The sequence below is a fragment of the Ciconia boyciana genome, chromosome 1 (genome assembly GCF_034638445.1).
Source record: "Ciconia boyciana chromosome 1, ASM3463844v1, whole genome shotgun sequence".
Lineage (NCBI taxonomy): Eukaryota > Metazoa > Chordata > Aves > Ciconiiformes > Ciconiidae > Ciconia > Ciconia boyciana.
This window is the reverse complement of record NC_132934.1, coordinates 205,880,364-205,900,993: the sequence shown is the minus strand read 5'-3', so window position 1 is coordinate 205,900,993 and position 20,630 is coordinate 205,880,364. Positions and strand designations below refer to the sequence as shown.

General features: G+C 35.3%; 1 protein-coding gene across 1 annotated transcript in view; it reads left to right on the top strand.

Annotated features, from left to right (window-relative positions):
* The window catches only part of CNTN5 (contactin 5), a 270,290-nt gene that overhangs the window by 73,871 nt on the left and 175,789 nt on the right, over window positions 1-20,630 (top strand). The window contains exon 6 of the mRNA XM_072858415.1: window positions 14,942-15,145. Coding sequence (XP_072714516.1) covers window positions 14,942-15,145 — 204 coding nt within the window. The remainder of the gene's footprint in view (window positions 1-14,941; window positions 15,146-20,630) is intronic.

The window sequence follows — 20,630 nt, the reverse complement described above, 5'->3', positions numbered from 1 at the left end:
ACCTCCTGCATCCCCTACTTTATCACTTTTACTAGACTGCTTTTCAAACTTTCTTGTCTAGTAATGCTAATTCCCATGGGTGTTATCATTAAAGTGAATGTCCATGGCCCCTGACATGGCTCAATATAGGAATCTGTATTCTTTATCTGTGCAACTGATTGATGACTATGCCTGTAGTTTTCATTATGGAATGAACAAACACAATTAACTTCTTTTTTTTTCTTCTATGGTCTTTTCATTACTCAATACATGACCAGTAATTTTGCTGCTGACTTCCCTGGAGCACTTTATAGGCTTTCCTTCCTCAATCTTGTTGAAGTCATGCATCTGAGGATATGAAATTTAAGAGTTTGGAAATGATAGAATTTTCTGTAGGGTAGCATTGTAACAAGCTATGTTTGCCAATGAGGAGTCACTCTCAGTCTGTTGGCAATGTGTTGTTATTAGATTTTAATTACATTTTAATGACCTGCATGTGCCCCAAATTCTAGGCAATGTCTATATAAGAGGCATATGGATACATAATTATTATTGATTTAAACTTTCTTGACATAGAAGTCTAGACTTTCTCTTATTTTTATTTTTTTAAATAATATGAAAAGTAATAAATGAACAGAAATGCATTACTGGTCCAACCGTACTAAATTCTCCCAAGGAACTTGTAATTTTTTTTTTTTTTTTTTTAAAAACTTTTCCAAATGTTATCACTGTTTATAAATCATCCCCACCCCCTTAAAAACACTAATAAGTCTTTCAAAAAATACACTAAGCTACACTAGAAACTGAAAGTTTAATGTCCCTAGACCCACTGGATCACTCAATGGAGCTGTTCTTCCCCTCTACATGAAAATGTAGTGAGAGAAAGCTGGTTGACCTTGGCCAATTAAGGCAGCGCACAATATCGGATGAAGGGGTAGCCCTGACAGGGCTCTGCTTAAAGGACACGTGCTGTAGTTTCACAGCAACACTATTGTCAACAGCTATTACCCCAGCTGCCAGTTCAGGAGAATCAAAGTGAAAGGAGATACCAAGAGAAGAGGGAGGAAGCATGGGAGATTAATTAATTTAAAAAATGCATTGAGTATGCTGGCCCTCAGGCTCGTGCTCTATTGCCTTTCAGGCACCAGCCTTATGTGGCTATTTGTCTACAGCTTGACAAATGGGACAATAATGATGAAACGTTTCTGTAGTGGGCAAGCTCCTCTTCCCTAGAGACAAGTTACTAGCCTGTTACTGAGATGTCCCAACAAATTAGACATAACTATCAGGAACCCCTCAGTCTAGTGATTAAAAAAGACAGCATTGTCCTGCCAGGTTTAATAGAAATGTATGTTCATGGTACTGCAACCATATTTCTGCAACTAGTCTTGTAAAGGTACCAATTAAAGTAGGAAACGGTGTTGCAGGAACTTTTTCTGTGGCACAGGCTATGTAACTTCTAAAATAGCAGGAGCCCAACATTAACAGATTTAAGACTGGAGTAGCATACAGCAGTTAGTTACAGAGGTACAGGGCCCTCACAAAACTGACCCTCTCATAATAACCTTCCTATTAGAACCCATTTGCTATTTAGTTCTGATGTTTTACTAAGTTGGTGGCTGGAAAAATACTGTTTTACAAACATGTCAGTTAGTTAAATGTCAGAAAGCCCATTTTGTTTAAGATAGAAAATTCCTAATTAATCCCAATTACCTCTCCACTTCATACCACAGAAAAAAATAGAGTGAGAGTGCACGTTAATTAGTGTAGCTAAGGAGAAGAAGCCAGAAATACAATGCTGATCAGACAGCTGAAACAAGAAGAAACATAAGAAGGAGGAAGAGATGAGAAATTATTCATTTCTAAGGGTCTGGAGTCTAGCTTTTTCTCTGCATCACCATTGTGGGGAAATCTTAAAGGATTAAAAAAATGATGAAAACAGTGGAATTTTCAGAAAATGCAACTCTTCCCAGACTAAGCATGATTAACTGAATTCAACGGTGATTCTGGTAGAGATGACTACTGAAAATGTTAGGAGGCCAGTCTTGATTCAGAAGGAGAAAACTTTGGGCTGAACTGATCTGAGTCAGTTATTCCTTATTTTGTAAGTACGATATGAAAGTGAACTTACAAGCATTTGAGGTGATACAATGCTTAATGAGACATAGATTTTCATATAGCCTTATTTAGTCAGTTCAGGAAGATTGTTCCAAATAAATGAAGCGGTATGAAAACAATTCTAGTTGGGATATCTATTTTTCATTTTTCTTTTTCTAAGGGGAAAGTAGAAATTATTTAGAAATATATACCTGGCTGTATTTATGGTCTTTTTTCCTAGATACAATTGTAACTGGCATGAAGGTAGTTATAACTTAACAGTAAATACGTTAAAGGCAATTGCTTGGATTTTTCAAGGAGAAAATGACTGAATAGATATAATATCATAGAGTTCAGACAAAAATCTGAATGATTACAGCCAAATCAAAACCCCTGTGCAGCAGCACATGTGCATCCTTTATCTTCTGACGACAAAAGATGTTTTCCAGAGCAATAACAGTGGAAAAGAGACTTCTTTTTGATCATAATGCCATCTTTTTAACAATGTAATAATTAATACCACACTTAATTCTGATAATTTGATTGCCCACTTCTATCTCCTGTGTTCTCATGCTATGTTCCAATATTGTTAAAATTATTGCTGATGACTTCATTAGCCATCTAATACAATTCCTGTTGTGTTGATGCTATTACCCTAGAGTGGAGAACCGGTAACTGGAAAATTTCACTTCATTTATTGGTTTATTGAAGTGTTAGTTTTCAGGGTATTTTCCTCTTTCAATAATTAAGTCTTCCATTGGAGAATGAAGGGATAAAAATTCAGGAAGAAGAAGGGAAAAATGGAAAGAAGGATATAAATAATACTGATGAAGAGTTTTTCTCAGTTTGGCTTTTCCTGCAGAACCACAAGGTCCTTTAGAAGTTCAGCAAACTACCATGTAGTTTCAATCCTGAAGAGTCTATTTTCAGCTCTGCCAAATGCAATGTGGAAGGAAGGAGCACTACCCATTTTACAGAGCATAACAGAGGATGATCTATAAAGAAAATTTCAATAAAATAATAAAATTGTACTGATTTACAGTCTAGATCTTGTGACTTTACAAAGTCATGCTACATGCCTAAAAGGAAAAGGGCTTTGAAAAACGTAATTAGTCTTCTGAAAACTATGTATGTACTTAGAACGGGAGGGAGCAGAATTGCCTGTTATTTGCATTACTTTAATAATGATATTTCTTTTAGGAAAAAAAAATCAGGGAGAGTTGGAAAAATATCTTCTTTTTCCATATGATATGTATATATAATGTGATAGATCAGGTGTCACTTTGACTGCTATTGTAAGGGGTTGAGGAGGAGAGATTATAATCATGGGACACTGCCCTAGGCTGAAAGTAAAACAGAAGGCTATGTATAATCTCTAAATAACAATTATGTGACATAAAAAATGGATGGAAGCAGTTCACTGGGTTTCCAGTAGTGCAGAACAATGTGCACAGGGACTCAACAGTGTATTGTCTCTGTGTAGAAACAGATAAGAGTTACAGTCTCTACATTGTTAAATTTTAAATGATTGATTGTTGCTGAGGTTATTTGTAGTGATTTATTTGTACAACATGGTTGAACAGCATTATCAGCATTCTAGGGCAGTTTGCTAATATGACATGTATCTTCCTCTTCATCTGCACTTTGAGTTATTTTTTAATTAAGGTGAAAAAAATCATCTGTCACTGTCATTCTTAATACTTAAAATTGTCTTTTGGGGACTATGAATTTGGTTTTATGTTATTCTCTGAAGCATATGTTCACATGTTCCATTGTGTGCAGAAATATGTAATGGAGGATCCATTCCTTGGTGCATTTAAGCTTAGAAAATATACCAAGAAGGAGCTGAGCACTAGACCTTGAGCATCTGGGAGATTATGTGATGTATACTGCTAATTTTTTTTTTTTACATTTGAAAATCAAATTCAGAGGGAGGATGAGGGGGTAGCTACCCATCTCCGATGTTCATCTACGCAGCTCCTAAGGATTCATTGACTATAACTTTTCGTGTGTGTGTTTTGGCATTTCTTGTAGATGTACAAAGAGCTGGTGAGGAGAGGAAAGAATGTTAGAAATTTAAAAAAATATGTATTAGTGGAGATTTCACTTGGACTATGGCCTGATTCATGACTGCTGGGAAGTCACTTCCTTCCACCTTCTTCAGTTTTCCCATGTAAAAGTGATGGTAATGGTACTGCCCTTGATCTGAGATCTTAGGATAATAAATACCATAGGAACAAAGGAGCAGGCCTAAGGAAGACCCATCAATCATATTGTGCCATGGCCATGGTGGAATTCACCAAACACTGACCTGCAGATAGACCCAGCAAAAGCCTTTAAATTTATATTAAAACACCTAGCACCAAGAGAATATAAAGCAGAGAGGCAGTGGGGTGTATCGTAACTTCAATATGTGCAGCCATACAAAGGTGACTCTATGGACTCCAAGTACACAGTTTTTGCCAATACAATTCCTATGACAACAACTGCATGTAAAGAGTGGTGAAGGCTGTTAGAAAAGAGTTTTTGAAGTATAAACTAGAACTGCAGTACCTTTTTTTTTTAGTTTCTACACCCAGAAGCCTGAAATTAAATCTTGTTAAATAAATCTTTCTGCTACTATTAATCCTTCCTGGCATTAGGAATCCAGGTGAATGAGGGATAAAGTGACAAATTTAAGTTGCTTTCTTTCTCAGAAGTACAAAAAGCCAAACTGAAACATACATATAAACTTCTTGAGAGACTGATACTCTCATAACTGGAGTACCAGTGAGTATTTTCAGCCAAATTACAGAATTTGCTTAACAGAGCTTCTGTTGCTAAATGATGAGTAGAGGAAAGCTAGGGATGCAGAGATTTTTCACCTCTCAGCTGAAAAAGAGATAATGTCACTCTTGCAATTGACAGAGCAATATTCCACCAATTTGGATAATCATCATCCTATCGTTACTTCGGTTTTTTGTTTGTTGTGATGAATGTCCTCATTATGCCTTCGAAATGCATTAATCTATTGGTATCGTTGCACTAGTCAGAAAATGAAATTTCCATGTAATGCAGCAGCCCACTTGGGTGCAGGATTCTGGGATTCACTACAGGTAACACTGCTCTGGAGTATGACTTTTCATTGTGCTCACCCCTAAAGCAGACTTAGGTAGAAGTAGACCATGCTGCAGTAACTATCACACCAGTGTAATTAAAATGTGGAGAAAATCAAGTATCATAGCATGATCAGAGAACAAGAGAGATGTAAAGTGTGAAAGAGAAAAAAGGAGAAAAAAAAAATCCTTTAAATTCTGTTGAACATTTTGCCAGAGAAAATAATTTCCATATATAAATATTCTGTACAGTCATGTGTTTTCCTGAGCATTAAACAATATCCTCATTATTTTTCCAATGCCACACTTTTCATATGAGTACAATAGTTAGTTAGTCATTACCACAGAATTCTTGTTCATTCAAATTAATAAGAAATAATCAGCTTGTGTTACTGTACATTCAACATATTTCCGTCATTAAAAAAGGTTCTAATAAAAATAAGCTATCCAAATCAGAGTTTACCAGTGACTTGTCCTGCACATTTGTCACTGCCAAGTTTTATATCTCCTGTAGGTCAGTGATTACAACTGCATAGGTTTGTTTTTAACTGTTAAAATGTTCAGCATCAGAGGACAAAGAATTCCAGAACTGATCCTTTTGATCATGCTTTGCAGTCAGTTTTTAATCCTTTCAATGCACAGTAAATTAATCTTGAGGTTATTCCAATTCTTTTTAATCAGCATGTTCTTTTATAAAATATGAATTTTAGATACATTACAGAAGCTTTGCTGTCTTTGTCAATAAAAAGAACAATAAAAATATAGAGTTAGTTTGACTAGATTTATTTTCTTCCAATATTGTTAATTATATCTTACTTTTTAAATTGGATATTAATCGAGTTGCTTATCAGTCATTGAATTATTTCATCTAAGATTGAAGCTGATGAACTTACAATAATGTGGGTCTTCCTGATTACCCTTTCTAATGCTGGAACAAAATTATCTCTAATTCTTGTCTTTGGAAATTACTAATCATAGAATCATTTAGGTTGGAAAAGACTCTTAAGATCATCAAACCCAACGTCCCCCCTAAGCACCACGTCTATATATCCTCTAAATACCTTCAGGGATGGTGACTCAACCACTTGCCTGCGCATCCTGTTCCAATGCTTGATAATCCTTTTGGTGAATAATTTTTTCCTAATATCCAATCTAAACCTGCCCTGGCACAACTTGAGGCCGGTTCCTCTCATCCTATCACTTGCTACTTGGGAAAAGAGACTGACCCCCACCTCGCTACACCCTCCTTTCAGGTGGTTGTAGAGAGCAATAAGGTCTCCCCTCAGCCTCCTTTTCTCCAGGCTAAACAACCCCAGTTCCCTCAGCTGCTCCTCGTCAGCCTTGTGCTCCAGACCCTTCACCAGCTTCATTGCCCTTCTCTGGACACGCTCCAGCACCTCAATGTCTCTCTTGTAGTGGGGGGCCCAAAGCTGAACACAGGATTTGAGGTGTGGCCTCACCAGTGCCGAGTACAGGGGAATGATCACTTCCCTACTCCTGCTAGCCGTACATGTTTAAATAGTTCTATAAAAAGTCGGTAGTATTGATTAAAAGAGCTGCAATGCTAATGCTTAAATTCTGAATCAAGTCCTCTGGTATTACTTCATTTTTTACTATTTAACTATTTTTACTTCATTGTTTACTGTTTAACTTCATTGCTTTTTACCATCTGCTTTTTTCTGCTTTTCATAGAAAATAGCATTATACAGTGACGTCTGCATTACCTGGTATGTTATAAAACATAGAACATCAATTTATAGGGAGCATTCAGGATTTTTCTACATAAGTATTAATTTCTATTCCTACCTAATAATAGATGACTATCAATAGTAAAGCTGTTGTTAGAATTCTTTTATATGCTTTCAAAAGATTTTTAAAACTTCCCATTTGTCATTTGTCTGCCTTGTGGTCAGAGTTTTCTCTTCCCAGTTTTTTTTCGTCCTTGAAAAACTTCTTTCAATCCTACCCACAAATTTGTTTCCACCATCAGCTTTTTTTCCATAAATTTACATCATTTTCACATTTTCTTTACTTACATAAGACAACAATATATATTGATAAAATGGCCTTAAATTCTGAAATTACAGTATGTCTAAAAATTCCTTTACACGAAAAAGTTACTGAGAATATGGTATCTCAAAAATTATTTCAGAATATGTCAAGAAAATCAAATGTCTTTTTTTTTTTTTAAATACACGAGGGCCCATAGTCAAGCTGAGTTTGAGTCCTGCAAAGTTACTGTGACATAATATTAAACATTGAATTTGTAGGCAATAAGATGATAATGAGGTGTTAAGAAACAGCCAATACGGATTTTTCAAGAACAAATCCTATCAAATTTAATTTTTTTTTCTTTGAAAGTGTGAGCAGCCTAGTGAAAAGAAAGGTATATTTAGTATTTGTGAATGACTCCTAACTGCAAGAGGTTACAGTTACTGCAGAGTACAGAATGAAAATCCAAAAGGATCACTACATTGTAGAAATGGCTTGCAACAAGTAACACAAAATTCAGCAAAATGCAGATTACTATATTTACTGAAGATCAAATTTACAGATAGAATAAAAGGAAATAAGGGATTAAACAGCATTCTTCCTTAGAAAAATACTGCTATTACAGAAAATGGGATACTTAATAGAATGGAAAATTGCACACTTCTGTTCTAGGACATACTAAGATGACTGCTACCTATAGAGTATGTGAGACTATTATTCCCATTAGCAATAGCATTAATGTCTCAAATAGAATACCATGTCCAGCTTTGGGTCCTACATTATAAGATGTAAGTAGAGGATTTGAAACCATGACTTAAGGAAAAGTTGAAGAGATTTGGTTGATCTAGCTTCAAGAACAGAAGCCTGATACAGACGAGGATAATGGTCTTCTGTTGTAACTGTAAAAGTTCAATATAGGTCATCAATAAAGTGTTTTCAATACTTTCAATATGGTAACTTGAATAAATAATAAAAAGTATTGCAAAAAAAAGGAAATATACACAAATATTAAGGAAAACTGTCTAATTATTAACTGAGCAATGAAATAGCTTATTCTGAAGATCTAAATTTAGGAATTTAGCTCACTGGACATTTTTAAAGACTGGGCTGATAATATCTGATCTTGTCTGAGGGCAAAAGAAGAGCCTGAAGGACATGTATTCTTGAGTTCCTTTTGATCACAATATTTTGATTCTTTCTGGAACAGGTTTTTTTTTTCTAATATGAAAATCATGCCAGTGACAATCAAATACACATAATAATCTAGCATCCTTTCCCAGAAGCCATATTTTTGTTGTATGCTATATGGTCTCTTTAAAGAGCATATGCATAAGAAAGAGGTTTCATCGGTCTTTACACGTTTCAATGACTGGCTACATTTCATACATGTCAAATGTACAAATGAGACTATATTGGCTGTGGACACTATAGTGGTAATGACAATATAATATTTGTATCCTCCAGTACAAGATCAGTCCTGACAGTACACTTACCTTTTCTACCAAACTTTTAGTTATTGGCTGTGTGAATGGTTATAGAAAGAAAATATTTGAAGATTTATCACTGTAATTAAATCTGAACAAAGACAAATATGTGATTGGTAGAACTGTGTTTCAGGTAAGTGAGCAGTAGATACAGAGCCCCCAGAGCAGAAGAGAAGCAATTTCATTGCTAGCTGATAAATCGACAATATCTGTTTGCTCTATGTGGGTGCATTACAATGCAACAAATAAATTACCTTCATTAAATATTTTCTTGGAGGATTAATGAGCACTGATAATAAGCCACAGGAGCACAAAGAAATGCACCAAAATTATTTATCTGGTTGTGGTGGCAGGCTGGATGAACAACCCATACTTATCATTCATCTTAGCTAAAAAGAAGCCTTCCCCTTCTGAATGTGAAGTGTTCTCCATCATTAGAGAGTGACGCATATTGCACCCTTATTTTGTGGTTGGCACACAGAATATCCAAACAGCAAGTGTGATGATAAAGGTTAAAAGTGGGCTTGAGATAAAACAAGGTTTCCTATTTTCAGCAGGGGAGATTTAGGCATATATTTTTCCTGATAGTTTATTGTACGTAAATGAAATATCTCTGAATGGTAAAGCAAAGCCATCATGGAAATTTCATGGTTTATAGCTATGTATAGTAAATTCAGCCTGTAATCTTGCATGCCCTTTTTGCTGCTTTTTTAATCAATAAAAAAAAGAGAAGCAGCAACTTCTCCAGACTTGCTAAAACTCCCAGATTATCTCAGATTTTGGCTGTCATCAGGCATCAGTACCATTTATTCATCAAGTACTGCCATCTTGTGGAATTGGGGTAATCAGAAGAAATTCGAAACAGAGGAAGAGAAACATATTTTCTCAACAGAATACTGGACGAGATGGAGTACTATCTCCCACTGCATCACAGAAAGAAGACACAAACCAGACTTATTTCTTGTACGAACACCATAACTCCACAGAAATGCAATTGTGGAATGTGTATTTGCATGCTTTGCCCTTGAAGATGCAATATTTAACCATTGTATGGACTGCACATTTGTGTTTTAGGTGGCCTTCAAGGGCTTTGTGTGGCGACTTTCTTGTTATGTCTTCACTTGCCACCTGAAATATCACTTAGCTGACAGGACTGATGAACAGGCTGTCCAGAAACTGCATGTTAAAAGGACGAAACAAGCAATTTCTCAGGAGAAAAGCCTTGAAGCAAATTTGGGAAACATTCAGGCACTAACAAACACAGGAGTGAATATGTGGTGCTATCTGAATGCCTCCAGCACAGCTCTCGTTACAATACTTAAGGGGTTATTTCTTACTGACCCACAATGACAGAAAGACTTTTGCATTACCATAGTACTGACATTTTCTGCATTAGAATGATATCTCCAAAAGCACAATACAGCACTAACATAAATGCTGATATGTCAGTATTCCAGCTTCATCCATTATGGGAAGTACGCCATGTTGTGACAGTTTAGGAATTAGTGTTGTGAAACGGAGAAATAGATCTACAAAAATCATTTAAGAAATTATAGTAAACAAAATTTCACACCATAAATTTGTTTCGGTGGGACATAGATGCTCTCTTCTCACTACTTTATCACTAAGTGACACAGAGTCTCACCTACATAGCCCACTAAAAAGTACTTAATAAAACACAGAAACAAATTGGACATTTGGAAGGCTTTCCAAATGACCTTCAGAAAACAGATACAAAACTCCTTGGAGACATTTTTCTGTAAACAAGGCTGGTCATTCATAAAAGGAAATACCAGTTTTGCAGTTACCAAAACTACTTAAATCATTTCCACACCAAGACTTTGCTTATAACAAAACTTAACAGCAGAAGAGTCCTCCAGCCACAGGAGAATGCCAATTTGCAACTGTGTCTATAATTCATAATTTCTCTGTCTTTTTACTCTTTGTTTCTGTTTGTGTTGATGAATACTATCTACGTAAAAGTTTCTTTTGTGTTGGCAGTCAACTGTAATTTCCAGGAAGGGCTCTGCATCATCTTTCTGGTTTTGGCATAGGTGTCATATTAAAACTAAAAAAGATGGGCATAAAAATAAAAAATAAGCTCAGCACATATTCTGTAAAAATACTCTAAACTTCTGCATAATGCAGTATTCACAGTTTCCTATTTTCACTTCAACTTTTTTTTGCTATTGAAAGCAAAATGAGTACAGCATGGAGAAACCATTTAATCAGTCTTTTCTCAAAAGGAGATGACTTCAGAAGGTTCATATCTGGGGTAATTACTTCCTGATTTTACAGCTGTATTTTGGTTTATTTAGATTTTGGTAGCACTGACGTTTAGCTTCAAAATCTCTTGAAGGTCATCATTATTTACCTGTCAGGCTTGAGATGCATCTCTGGATTTAGTCTCCTAATAAAAAGTTAATACAATGACACTTGTGCTTTGTGCTTAGCCAAATGATGCTGGTTCTAAAATCTTTTAACCTAAACCATTGTAGGAAAATAGAGGCTTGAAGTTCACTAACAACTGCAGTGAGCTCTGTACATATAGGCCTAGTGTCATCTGTTTGGGCCGAGGCTTCTTGTTCTGAAATTCAGAAAGTTCACTCAGCAGTTTACCATTTTGTAAGACTGGGATTTCAGATAATATTTAAATGCAAACCTCCCTTCTTGTAGATTACATGTGCTCCTGTGCTGAACTGCTGTGGGACTTCTGGAATGTAACCGTATTCACTGTTGTTTTAGAATATTTTACTGTGCGTGTACTATAGATGACAGACTTGTCTATAGATAGACAGCAATGTTTTAAATGTTGATTCTCCATCATTCTCTCTTTAAATAAAAATGACTATATTAAAAATATTAGTTATTTTTATATGTCATTGCAATCATTTGGGTATTCTCTTATGCATGATGCTGCCACAAGAAAAAAACAAAACAAAACCCCAGGTTTTGTACTTGGACAGCCTTCATTAGGAATTCTGTGATTTAAGAACCCTAAGTTTTAATTTTGCTGGCATACAAACTGGGAACATTCAGAGCCCCAGAATATGAACACCAATGCATGTTTCATCCTCTAACATGGCTTCAAATTTAGAAGTGTGAGACATTTGTACTATGGATCAATGTCAAGGTACACCCATTTTCCCATAATTGTAGTCATTCTCTTAACACCCTTTTGTAAAATCACTTCTGCAAGATCATCCATCTATTTCTGTCAGCTGAAAACTGTTGGGTCCCCAGATCCCAAGCCAGCTGTGGTTGTTTCTGACTGTTCTGCATAGCATGCATTGGAAATCGCAGAGTTTCCCTGAGATATTTCCACTGAAGCCTATGCATACTGTATGATCATAACCCTCAAAATTATATTTAAGAATCTGATGAACTCATTAACCAGGTCTAATAGGAGAGAAACTTCATAAAGTGTGTAAGGGGCTTTTCATCTGCAAAAAAACTTCAGAATTCCAGATCAATTCCAGATTTGAGCATTCAAGTGCAAAGTCTTCAGGTATTTGAAAGTGTATTCCCAGGGTTTTGCTTCTTAGAAATGAAAAATAGGAGTAATTCCTTCAGTGTCAATGGGCTGACAATGATCAAGAAGTAAACTGTTAGCACTTTTGTCTGTGCTTTAGAGTTTGGGCTCCTGGCTGGAATACAGATGCTGTAGGTATGCACAAATAAAAGCATTAACTGCAGCTTAATAGCATAAATGATCTGACCCTTAGATCTGGCAGAAGTTCTGTTACTTTTTTCTCAGTACCCTATCCCAGTACCCATTCATCCATCACTCCATTTTTAACAGAAAAATCATTTAGAAGGTGACAAAATGACAGTATTCTCCCCCAGATTCAGCACCAGCAAAGACTAAGTACTCTATTTCCTTAGAGGCACAAAAATTTATTGCCTGAAATCCGTTCCTTAGTAGTAGTTCTAATTAATAAATGAATAATTAACTGTGTGTGTTTTTAGGGTATAAATGGAGAAAATTCTATTCTACATGAACTACCAATGAACCCACAATGATGATTACTTTACATTTGGTTTGAACTACTTTTAAGCCAAAGCAATTAGTGAGACTGATTGCTTTCATTTGAATTAGTATCAGGTGTCTTCAATTAAAGCCTCTGCATTTTCCTTGAACTTGTATGTGCATCATCACTTTGTAGAATTTTATACCGCTATGAATCATTTCTGTCAGATAAGACATCATAGCAAAATGTGGCAATGAAATTTTCAGAGAGAAATATTTTGGGCTAATTAGTATTTTGCCTGAAATGTAACAGAAGAGGAAGGAAATTTTGAACACTCGGAGAACTCTCTGAGCCCTGAACTCCTCAGGGTCCTGTGTAACCACTCAGAATTACAATTAAATGTAAAAAAGGTTTTAAGCAAAAAGCCAATGTGTGCAGCTTAATTCCTTGTTTTGGAGAAGTCTTCCCCTACTGTCAGGTAAATGTTTAGTCCTTTAACATAGCATTTGTGTACTGATACCATTGGTTTTTCACAAGAAAACTTTCATCTGACTTCAAAACTAGACTGAACTTCTTCAAAATTAACCCGGAACATGAACATCCTGCATCTCTGCATCACTACTTGCACTGTTGGCTTATATCAGTTAAAAAACTAGTCATTGTGCTTTTCCATTCCTTTCTGACAACCATGTCAGGGAACGGTACAACACAGGGATAGAAAGGACAGATCAGTTGGAATTTCTAATGCTTTCTGTACTGTTAAAGTCAGACTGCCCACCTGGGTATGGCATATATTTAGCTAGGATGTTAGTGTTTCACACTTTTTGTACCATGAACAGCTATACCAGTTCCTCTCCTATCATTAGCAGAAAAGCACACAGAAAAATTTAAATTTTGAGGCCTTTCCTCTCACCCCTTTGACCCTTTCCTTTTCCAACTAACTTCATATCAAGAAAACATTTTTACTGTAGTGGGGATAAAAGTATGACTGACTGACCAGACTGACATAGGTGCAATTACTGTCTTCATATCACTGCTGAAGCTGAGAGTAGTCCCCTAAGAAATTTGAATCTAAAAACTTAGAACTTGCTATACCAATAGAGTGGTTTGCATCTTGGAGCAGTAGCAGGGATTTTATATACCTGAACTAGCTTTGGCTTTTCTGATTTTGGAGACAGTTCTTTAAAGACTATCACACAGGGGAGATTAGAGAAGAAATTGCCTTACAGCTAACGTGCCAGTTTAAGTAGTGAAGAATATTTTTTTAAAGTGTGAAGACAAAATGAAACAGTGGAAGATAAGATTGAAAGGAGAACAACATGTAAAAAGTATACATAGGGTTAAGGTTTTAAAGTCTCAATTGGTGGAACTCCACATGAATAATTCCCTGCAAGGAATTCCCTGCTAAATCAGAATCTCATTAACTATACTGATACTTCTAATGCAGAGACATTAATGCATCTAGGTTTTTAATAAATCATTATATAATCTCATACAGAATAATAGGAAATAATCTTTTTTCCCAGCCAATTATTATGAGTATAAAGGGAAAAGTATATACTTTTCAGGTGAACAGAATGATTTGTGGGATAAAAATGAGAACCAAGGCACTGGCTTTAATTACCTTTATTAAAAATCACTTTGATTAGTCTTTGATCCATCAGATTATGAGGCAAAGCAGTTGGTAGCTTTGGTTTAAGGAATTATTCATTGATCATAGGGATTTAAGCTGCATATAGAAAAGGTTCTGAGATTCTTTAGTGAATCAGATGTAGAAGAAGATAGAAGTGTAGTGTGGTAATACACCTGCAAGGTAGGTTGAAGAGTTATTAGAATCTGCTGATTTTAAAAACAGATGTTCAGAATTAAAAACTGTTTATACACACACATGGCAGAGTCATCCCTAGCTCTATAGGATGCATCTTCCTATAGTTCACTAAAATTTTGAACAAGTACAGAAAAGAATGCTTTATATATTATTTCTGGCTTGACCTGAAAGATTAGAAAAGGGAATTATCTAATATTTTATGGGTGATTTCTGAGTCTGTTGAATAACTTAATTAATTTTCTCGAACTAAATCTGTCCTGTGGACTCAATGCTTATGTTGTTCCAAAATTCCAAGGAGAGAAAAAAAATTCTTCTCTTGACTTCTAAAACAAACACACAGAAACTCAACCAAACAAAAAGTTTAAAAGCCTTTAGCTTTTGTTTTTTTCTAGATTATTTAAATAAAGGTAATGAACATTTATTGAGTGTAACCATTAACATTACATAGTATTATTTCCGTAATTGCTTTCTCTTATTTTTTCTGTTTTCTTTCAGAGATCATCTATAGCTGGGTATTTAATGAATTCCCATCTTTTGTGGCAGAAGATAGCAGACGCTTCATCTCTCAGGAGACAGGCAATCTCTACATCTCCAAGGTGCAAACATCTGATGTTGGCAGCTATATATGCCTGGTAAAAAACACAGTGACAAATGCCAGAGTTTTGAGTCCTCCTACACCTCTGACACTGAGAAACGATGGTAAGAAAGGCATTATTTCTGGGTACCACATGGAAGCAAAAATACTAAGCCAAAAATACTCTAGTTAATTTAAGAACCATGATTTTATTGTTTTTCAATATATGCATGCATTTACTGCAGCAATCAGCAAAGGAAAGGTGTTCAAGGAGACAGTTTCTTTTAAAACATCTAACAGTAGTGAGAATATTTAGACATCCGAAGGCTGAGGTGCAATCTGACACCTCCTGATGTATTTTGTTTAGAACGGTTACTCCTTCTGGCTATTCTGGTGCTCTGTCACTGACAGAAAGAAGCAAATCTCCTTTCTCAGTAATGTCTTTTCTTTAGGGCTCAGTTCAGTTGCCTCAATGCAAGTGGCCACTGCCACACTGAGATACCCTCGGGCATCTGAGGCATCCACAGGGGACTGGCAAATATCACATAGGGCATACAGACCAGCAGCAGGATGTCAGGAGATATACATTCATGCATCTCAGATGACACAGGACACACATGGTTAGACAACTGAACAGACATCGTACTGCTTAAAACTTTACCTGTTGCTGTACTAAAGACCTGTTACACTTCCAGGCTCCAATTCAATGCACTGATTACGTACCACCAAGAACACTACAATAGCTTTGATTACAATGATAGTTAGTTACCCAGGTGGTTTTGAATTTCATCAAGGCATATAACTGCAGTATTTTTTCTGTAAATAAGTACCTAAATCTTATTATCAAAAAGTGGCTTAGGATTTTTTCCCAAAAATCAAAATAAAACACCTTCCAATATTTCTTATGGAGCAGTATGACATTTCAATATAAATGATATGTAACTCTGATTCTGTTGGAATATCTGCCTATAGAAGCAACTATGTTATTTGCTCTTTTGCAGCAAAAAGATTCATATTTATTACATTATAATTGCTTTTTGGTTTTGTTTTCTTTCAAAATAATGGGGGTTTGGAGAATAATAATTAATGATTCCATAAGTGCCTATATTTTCCTTTTTTCCAAGATGTTCCACATTTAATGATGCTTTCTAAGTTCTTCAGAAATATATTTCAGCAATTCAGCATATGTGAATCCATACTTACATAAATCAGAAAGAGAGGAAGAGAGAGAGAGAAAGAGACTCTGAGGCTTTTGTCTTGCTTATAGCTTTTTCTAGGACTAAGACTAGTCCTGTGTTGTAGAAGTATTACAAAAGCTGGACTTAAACACAGATGACTTAGTTTAACATAGTAAGTAAAAATTGTGTTCACAGATTAGAATGGAATTAAGTTAATGTTTATTCATCGTAACAAGTTGAAATTTGTGTCTGCACAGCATGCAGCCTCTGCAGCAAAAAGCTGCATGTTTTACTGTATCTTTTCCTATTTTCTTTTGCTGGTTTAGTACCTATGCTAATTATTGAGTTTCAGGTGTTTAGTTTTACTGAATTAACATAGCAGACCTGATCTGTTCAATATCAACCTTTGAAAATTAAAAAACCCCAAACATTGACTGTCTTTTTAACCAGTTCGAACTCTGACAAAAAAAGATAGAATTTTATTGTCGTATTTGTTATTCGTATCTTGCTCTATTGTTACTTTATGACATTTTTTCTTGCTTTTATTGGGTTCCAGTTTTGTGCAGAAATTCAACAGATTAATTATCCATATCGTGCTAACAGTACATAGGCACACAATACAGTATAAGAAATGGAGAGAGTAAATAAGGATAAATGCAGCAGTCTACATCACTAGCTAAGAAACAAAATCTGTGGATTTTGAAAGGAAACTACGGATTTTCTTAAATGTCAAGTGGGTAGTATATACCAGCCTCAAGCAAATCTGTGTTTCACGGCTGGCTGTCATACAACTGTGATAATCCAACCTTCTGAACTGTGCTGGAGTATTGGGGAGGCATTTGCACATAGATGAACTGCTCCTCAACAATTTCCCGATTCATTTTTTCACATGCATGAATTTCTACCAGGCTTCCATGCCTTAATTTTTATCTGTTGGGATTTCTGAAAAGCCCCTTTACTGTAGTGGAGTTCTTAGTATTTCTTAGTAAATTGCTTGTTTTCCTGTATGACTGAGCAAGTTTCTCAGTTAAGAGACCCAGACTTTCTGCCTAACCTTGCAGTCTCCGTAAACCTACCTTGAAAACATATTCAGGAAAATTCTGGTTGCTAAATCATATTTATTATTTAGGATATCTGCCTTGTTTTACCTCCTCCACAGAATGCAGTAATATGGGCTTTTTAAAAACTATCTGGGATCACAATTAAAATATTCCATTAATGGTACTGTACTTTTTCTTTTTGATTTTGCTTTAGGTTATATTGCTTTATAGAATATATATTGCTTGCTATATAGAAATTGCTTTAGGTTATATTGCCTTGTCCGTTGACAAATATTAAAGGGTGATGACAGAATTTTAAAAATATATATACATTATACTCCACAATATGGGATAATATAGCTGCTAAAAAGAGGTGCTCATTAGAGTTAAAGAAAATTAGACTAATTTGTGGAGAAAGAAGCAGCTGAGGATGGCCTCTAATAAGGAAGTGAGAAATTAAGCATGGCATTAAAACAAACAACCAAGTACCTGAAAATTTACTTGACACTATGTTACTGAGTTTTGTTATATGATTTCAAATATGGCTTTTTAAGCTTTTTGATTATAAAATGAACTGAATCACTTTCAACTTTTCAAATGTTTGCTTAAGTTTAAAAATCATACAGCTTTCTGAGTTCTAATGGTTGGCATCACAACTGACATTATTCTACTCAGTCAGCACATTTGTCAGAAACCACAGGAAGAGCTTGTGGTTTTAAACAGCTTTTACAAATGGCGCTATATAAATAAAACAATTTATATAGTCTGTATTCTCTGGACATATGTATCATTAACTCAAAAATATTCTACTTGACATATTTATCATCATTCTTGTATTCTGATATTTAAACAGTATCTGTACCCAGGTGACTGGACAGCTTGTGACGAAAAACACTCCTGTGACAAAATTGGTCTCTATTTATCTATAAGGAAGAAACGGAATAATATTAAGGCTTTCTGTCAAACTCTGCAAGAATGTAGGAACTTCCTGGGCTTTTATTAATCTTTTATTTCTTATGTGATGTGTCTCAAAGGGGAAATTAGCTCCTTGATATGAAGCAAATTAAATAAAAACATCAAGAAATCCTTCAATGGATTCTGAATAAAATGAATACCTCATTTGTTCAGATGCCCTTGACAATCAGTCATTTCATACAACTCAATTTCACTTCAAGCTGGGTTATAAAAACACTCTAAAATTCTATCCGAGGAGATAAAAAGTTTTAGCAGGAAAAAAAATTATGCATAATTTCATTAACTGCCTTTATAATACATTAGAAACTTTGAGGAATTATTTCATAACTGTTTACAAATAATAAACAGGGTTGTTAAAATGGTTCTTTGCAGGCTTGGATGCTGATTGGGAGCAGTAAATTATCCTGACCAATAAAAACAACAGAAAACCTCTTCAAATTTAGGAAATAGAAACCTGGGGAGTATAAAATATTTTATGCTTGATAGCATAAGGCACTTATTTAAAGTTCATACATTTTCATTCTAGTTTTTCTTCCTTTTCTTATTTTTTTTATTTCTCTTGAAAAGATGTTAACTTTAACATTATTACTGTACAGGAGAGAATTAAGTAATTCTTCATTTTGTCTCTGTGTAGATACTGCCTAGTGGCTTTGCTATTGTGAAATTTCCAGAAAAAAAGAGAACCTGTACAATTTCAGACATCAGAGGATACTTTCTACTCTGTTCCACTAGAGCAAATTAGTTTATACCTCAACAGAAGTCAGTGTATCTGACCAGACATATTCTCATGTAACTGAATGCAGACCTTGACCTTCAAATGTTTTTTCCATGTCATCATAGTTCTGTGAACTGAATCTTGTCTGTCCTATTGATTAATTCTATGTGATTAATATTCTCACATAATAATAGGATGTATAGTTATCAAGGCATTAAGGATGCTCATTTCTACTTTTCCATGAAAGAATCTGTTCTGAATGTGCTTATTCAGGTTGAACTCTGAGATACGTTGTTTTGAACATCACTGGGTTATCTAAAGATCTCTTTCCCAACATTAAGAAAAGTTTGGAAGAAGTCATAATAATTTATCCAATGGTGGAAATTAAGCAATAAAAAGGACCAGTATAGGATAATAAGGTAATAAATAATACATAAAAATAAAGACAGAGCAAAATCAACAGTTTCACAGACGTAGACTATTTCCATCCCTGAAGAATGCTGATAGTTGTTAATTAACTGATAATTAGCATTAAAAAGAGTTGCTTAAAGATTAACCCTAATGTTTATGATGTCAGTTTTCCCCTTCCAGAAATGCACAGATTTTTTTTTTTTTCCTACTTGCATTATTAGTTTTGTCTTCTAATGTGTTTATTCGTATGGAGCTGAATTCTAGAAGACACAAAGCATACCTGGATTGTAATGGGAGTTGAAAATACTTATCCAGCTGTGACTTAATCCTGCCAGGTTTTCTGGAGTTTCCGACCTTGTAGGCTGCCTCTTTCATGTGGCTTATATTGTAACATCTTTAACTTATATTTTTAAATGCCCAGTCACATCTCATATTTGAATTGTGCAAGTCCATAAAAACTATGCAAGACTGGGTGGAAACTGTGGGAACTCCTCCTAATGCTCCAGGACAGAACTCAAACCTGAAATAATCCTACTTTGATTTTTTTCAAGCAGAGCCAAACTGTCTGGGCAAAATCAAGTTTGATCTCTAGCGGTATACATAGACTGATAGCACTGACAGAGACATCAAAGTACACGAGGGCTGCTCCAGGGGAAGGCTAATAAAATGGCAATGTCCCTGGACAGCCATTACTCCTGTAGTAAACATGTTGTTTCTCCTCTGAAACTGTAGTAAGATATTTTAATGATGGGTAATTATGAAACTGAAAATAAAAGACTTCCCACAATCTCTGCTTTTCTCTAATAAAAATACATCCTTCGTGGGTTACAGGTATTTTGAAGAAACACTTTTTATCTGGTTTCGTCTGGCTCTTGTGCCTAGATCGCACTGCAACATTGTAAAAAATAATAGGATGAAAGTCAGGATTAAAAAACCCCAGTATAATCTTATTTTAATTAAAAAAGAAAACAAGGAGATATATATATATATAATAGGACAGGAGGGGGTTGTTGGTTTTGTTCTTTTTTTTTTTTTCCCAAAATAGTAGTGTTTCTTTCCATTTAGAAAATCTGTTGCTGTCAGCACCAGTGGTCACAGAATCACAGAATCGTATAGGTTGGAAAAGACCTTTAAGATCATCGAGTCCAACCATAAACCTAACACTACCAAGACCACCACTATACCGTGTCTCTAAGCACCTCATCCAAACGTCTTTTAAATACCTCCAGGGATGGTGACTCAACCACTTCCCTGGGCAGCCCCTTCCAATGCTTGATAACCCTTTCAGTGA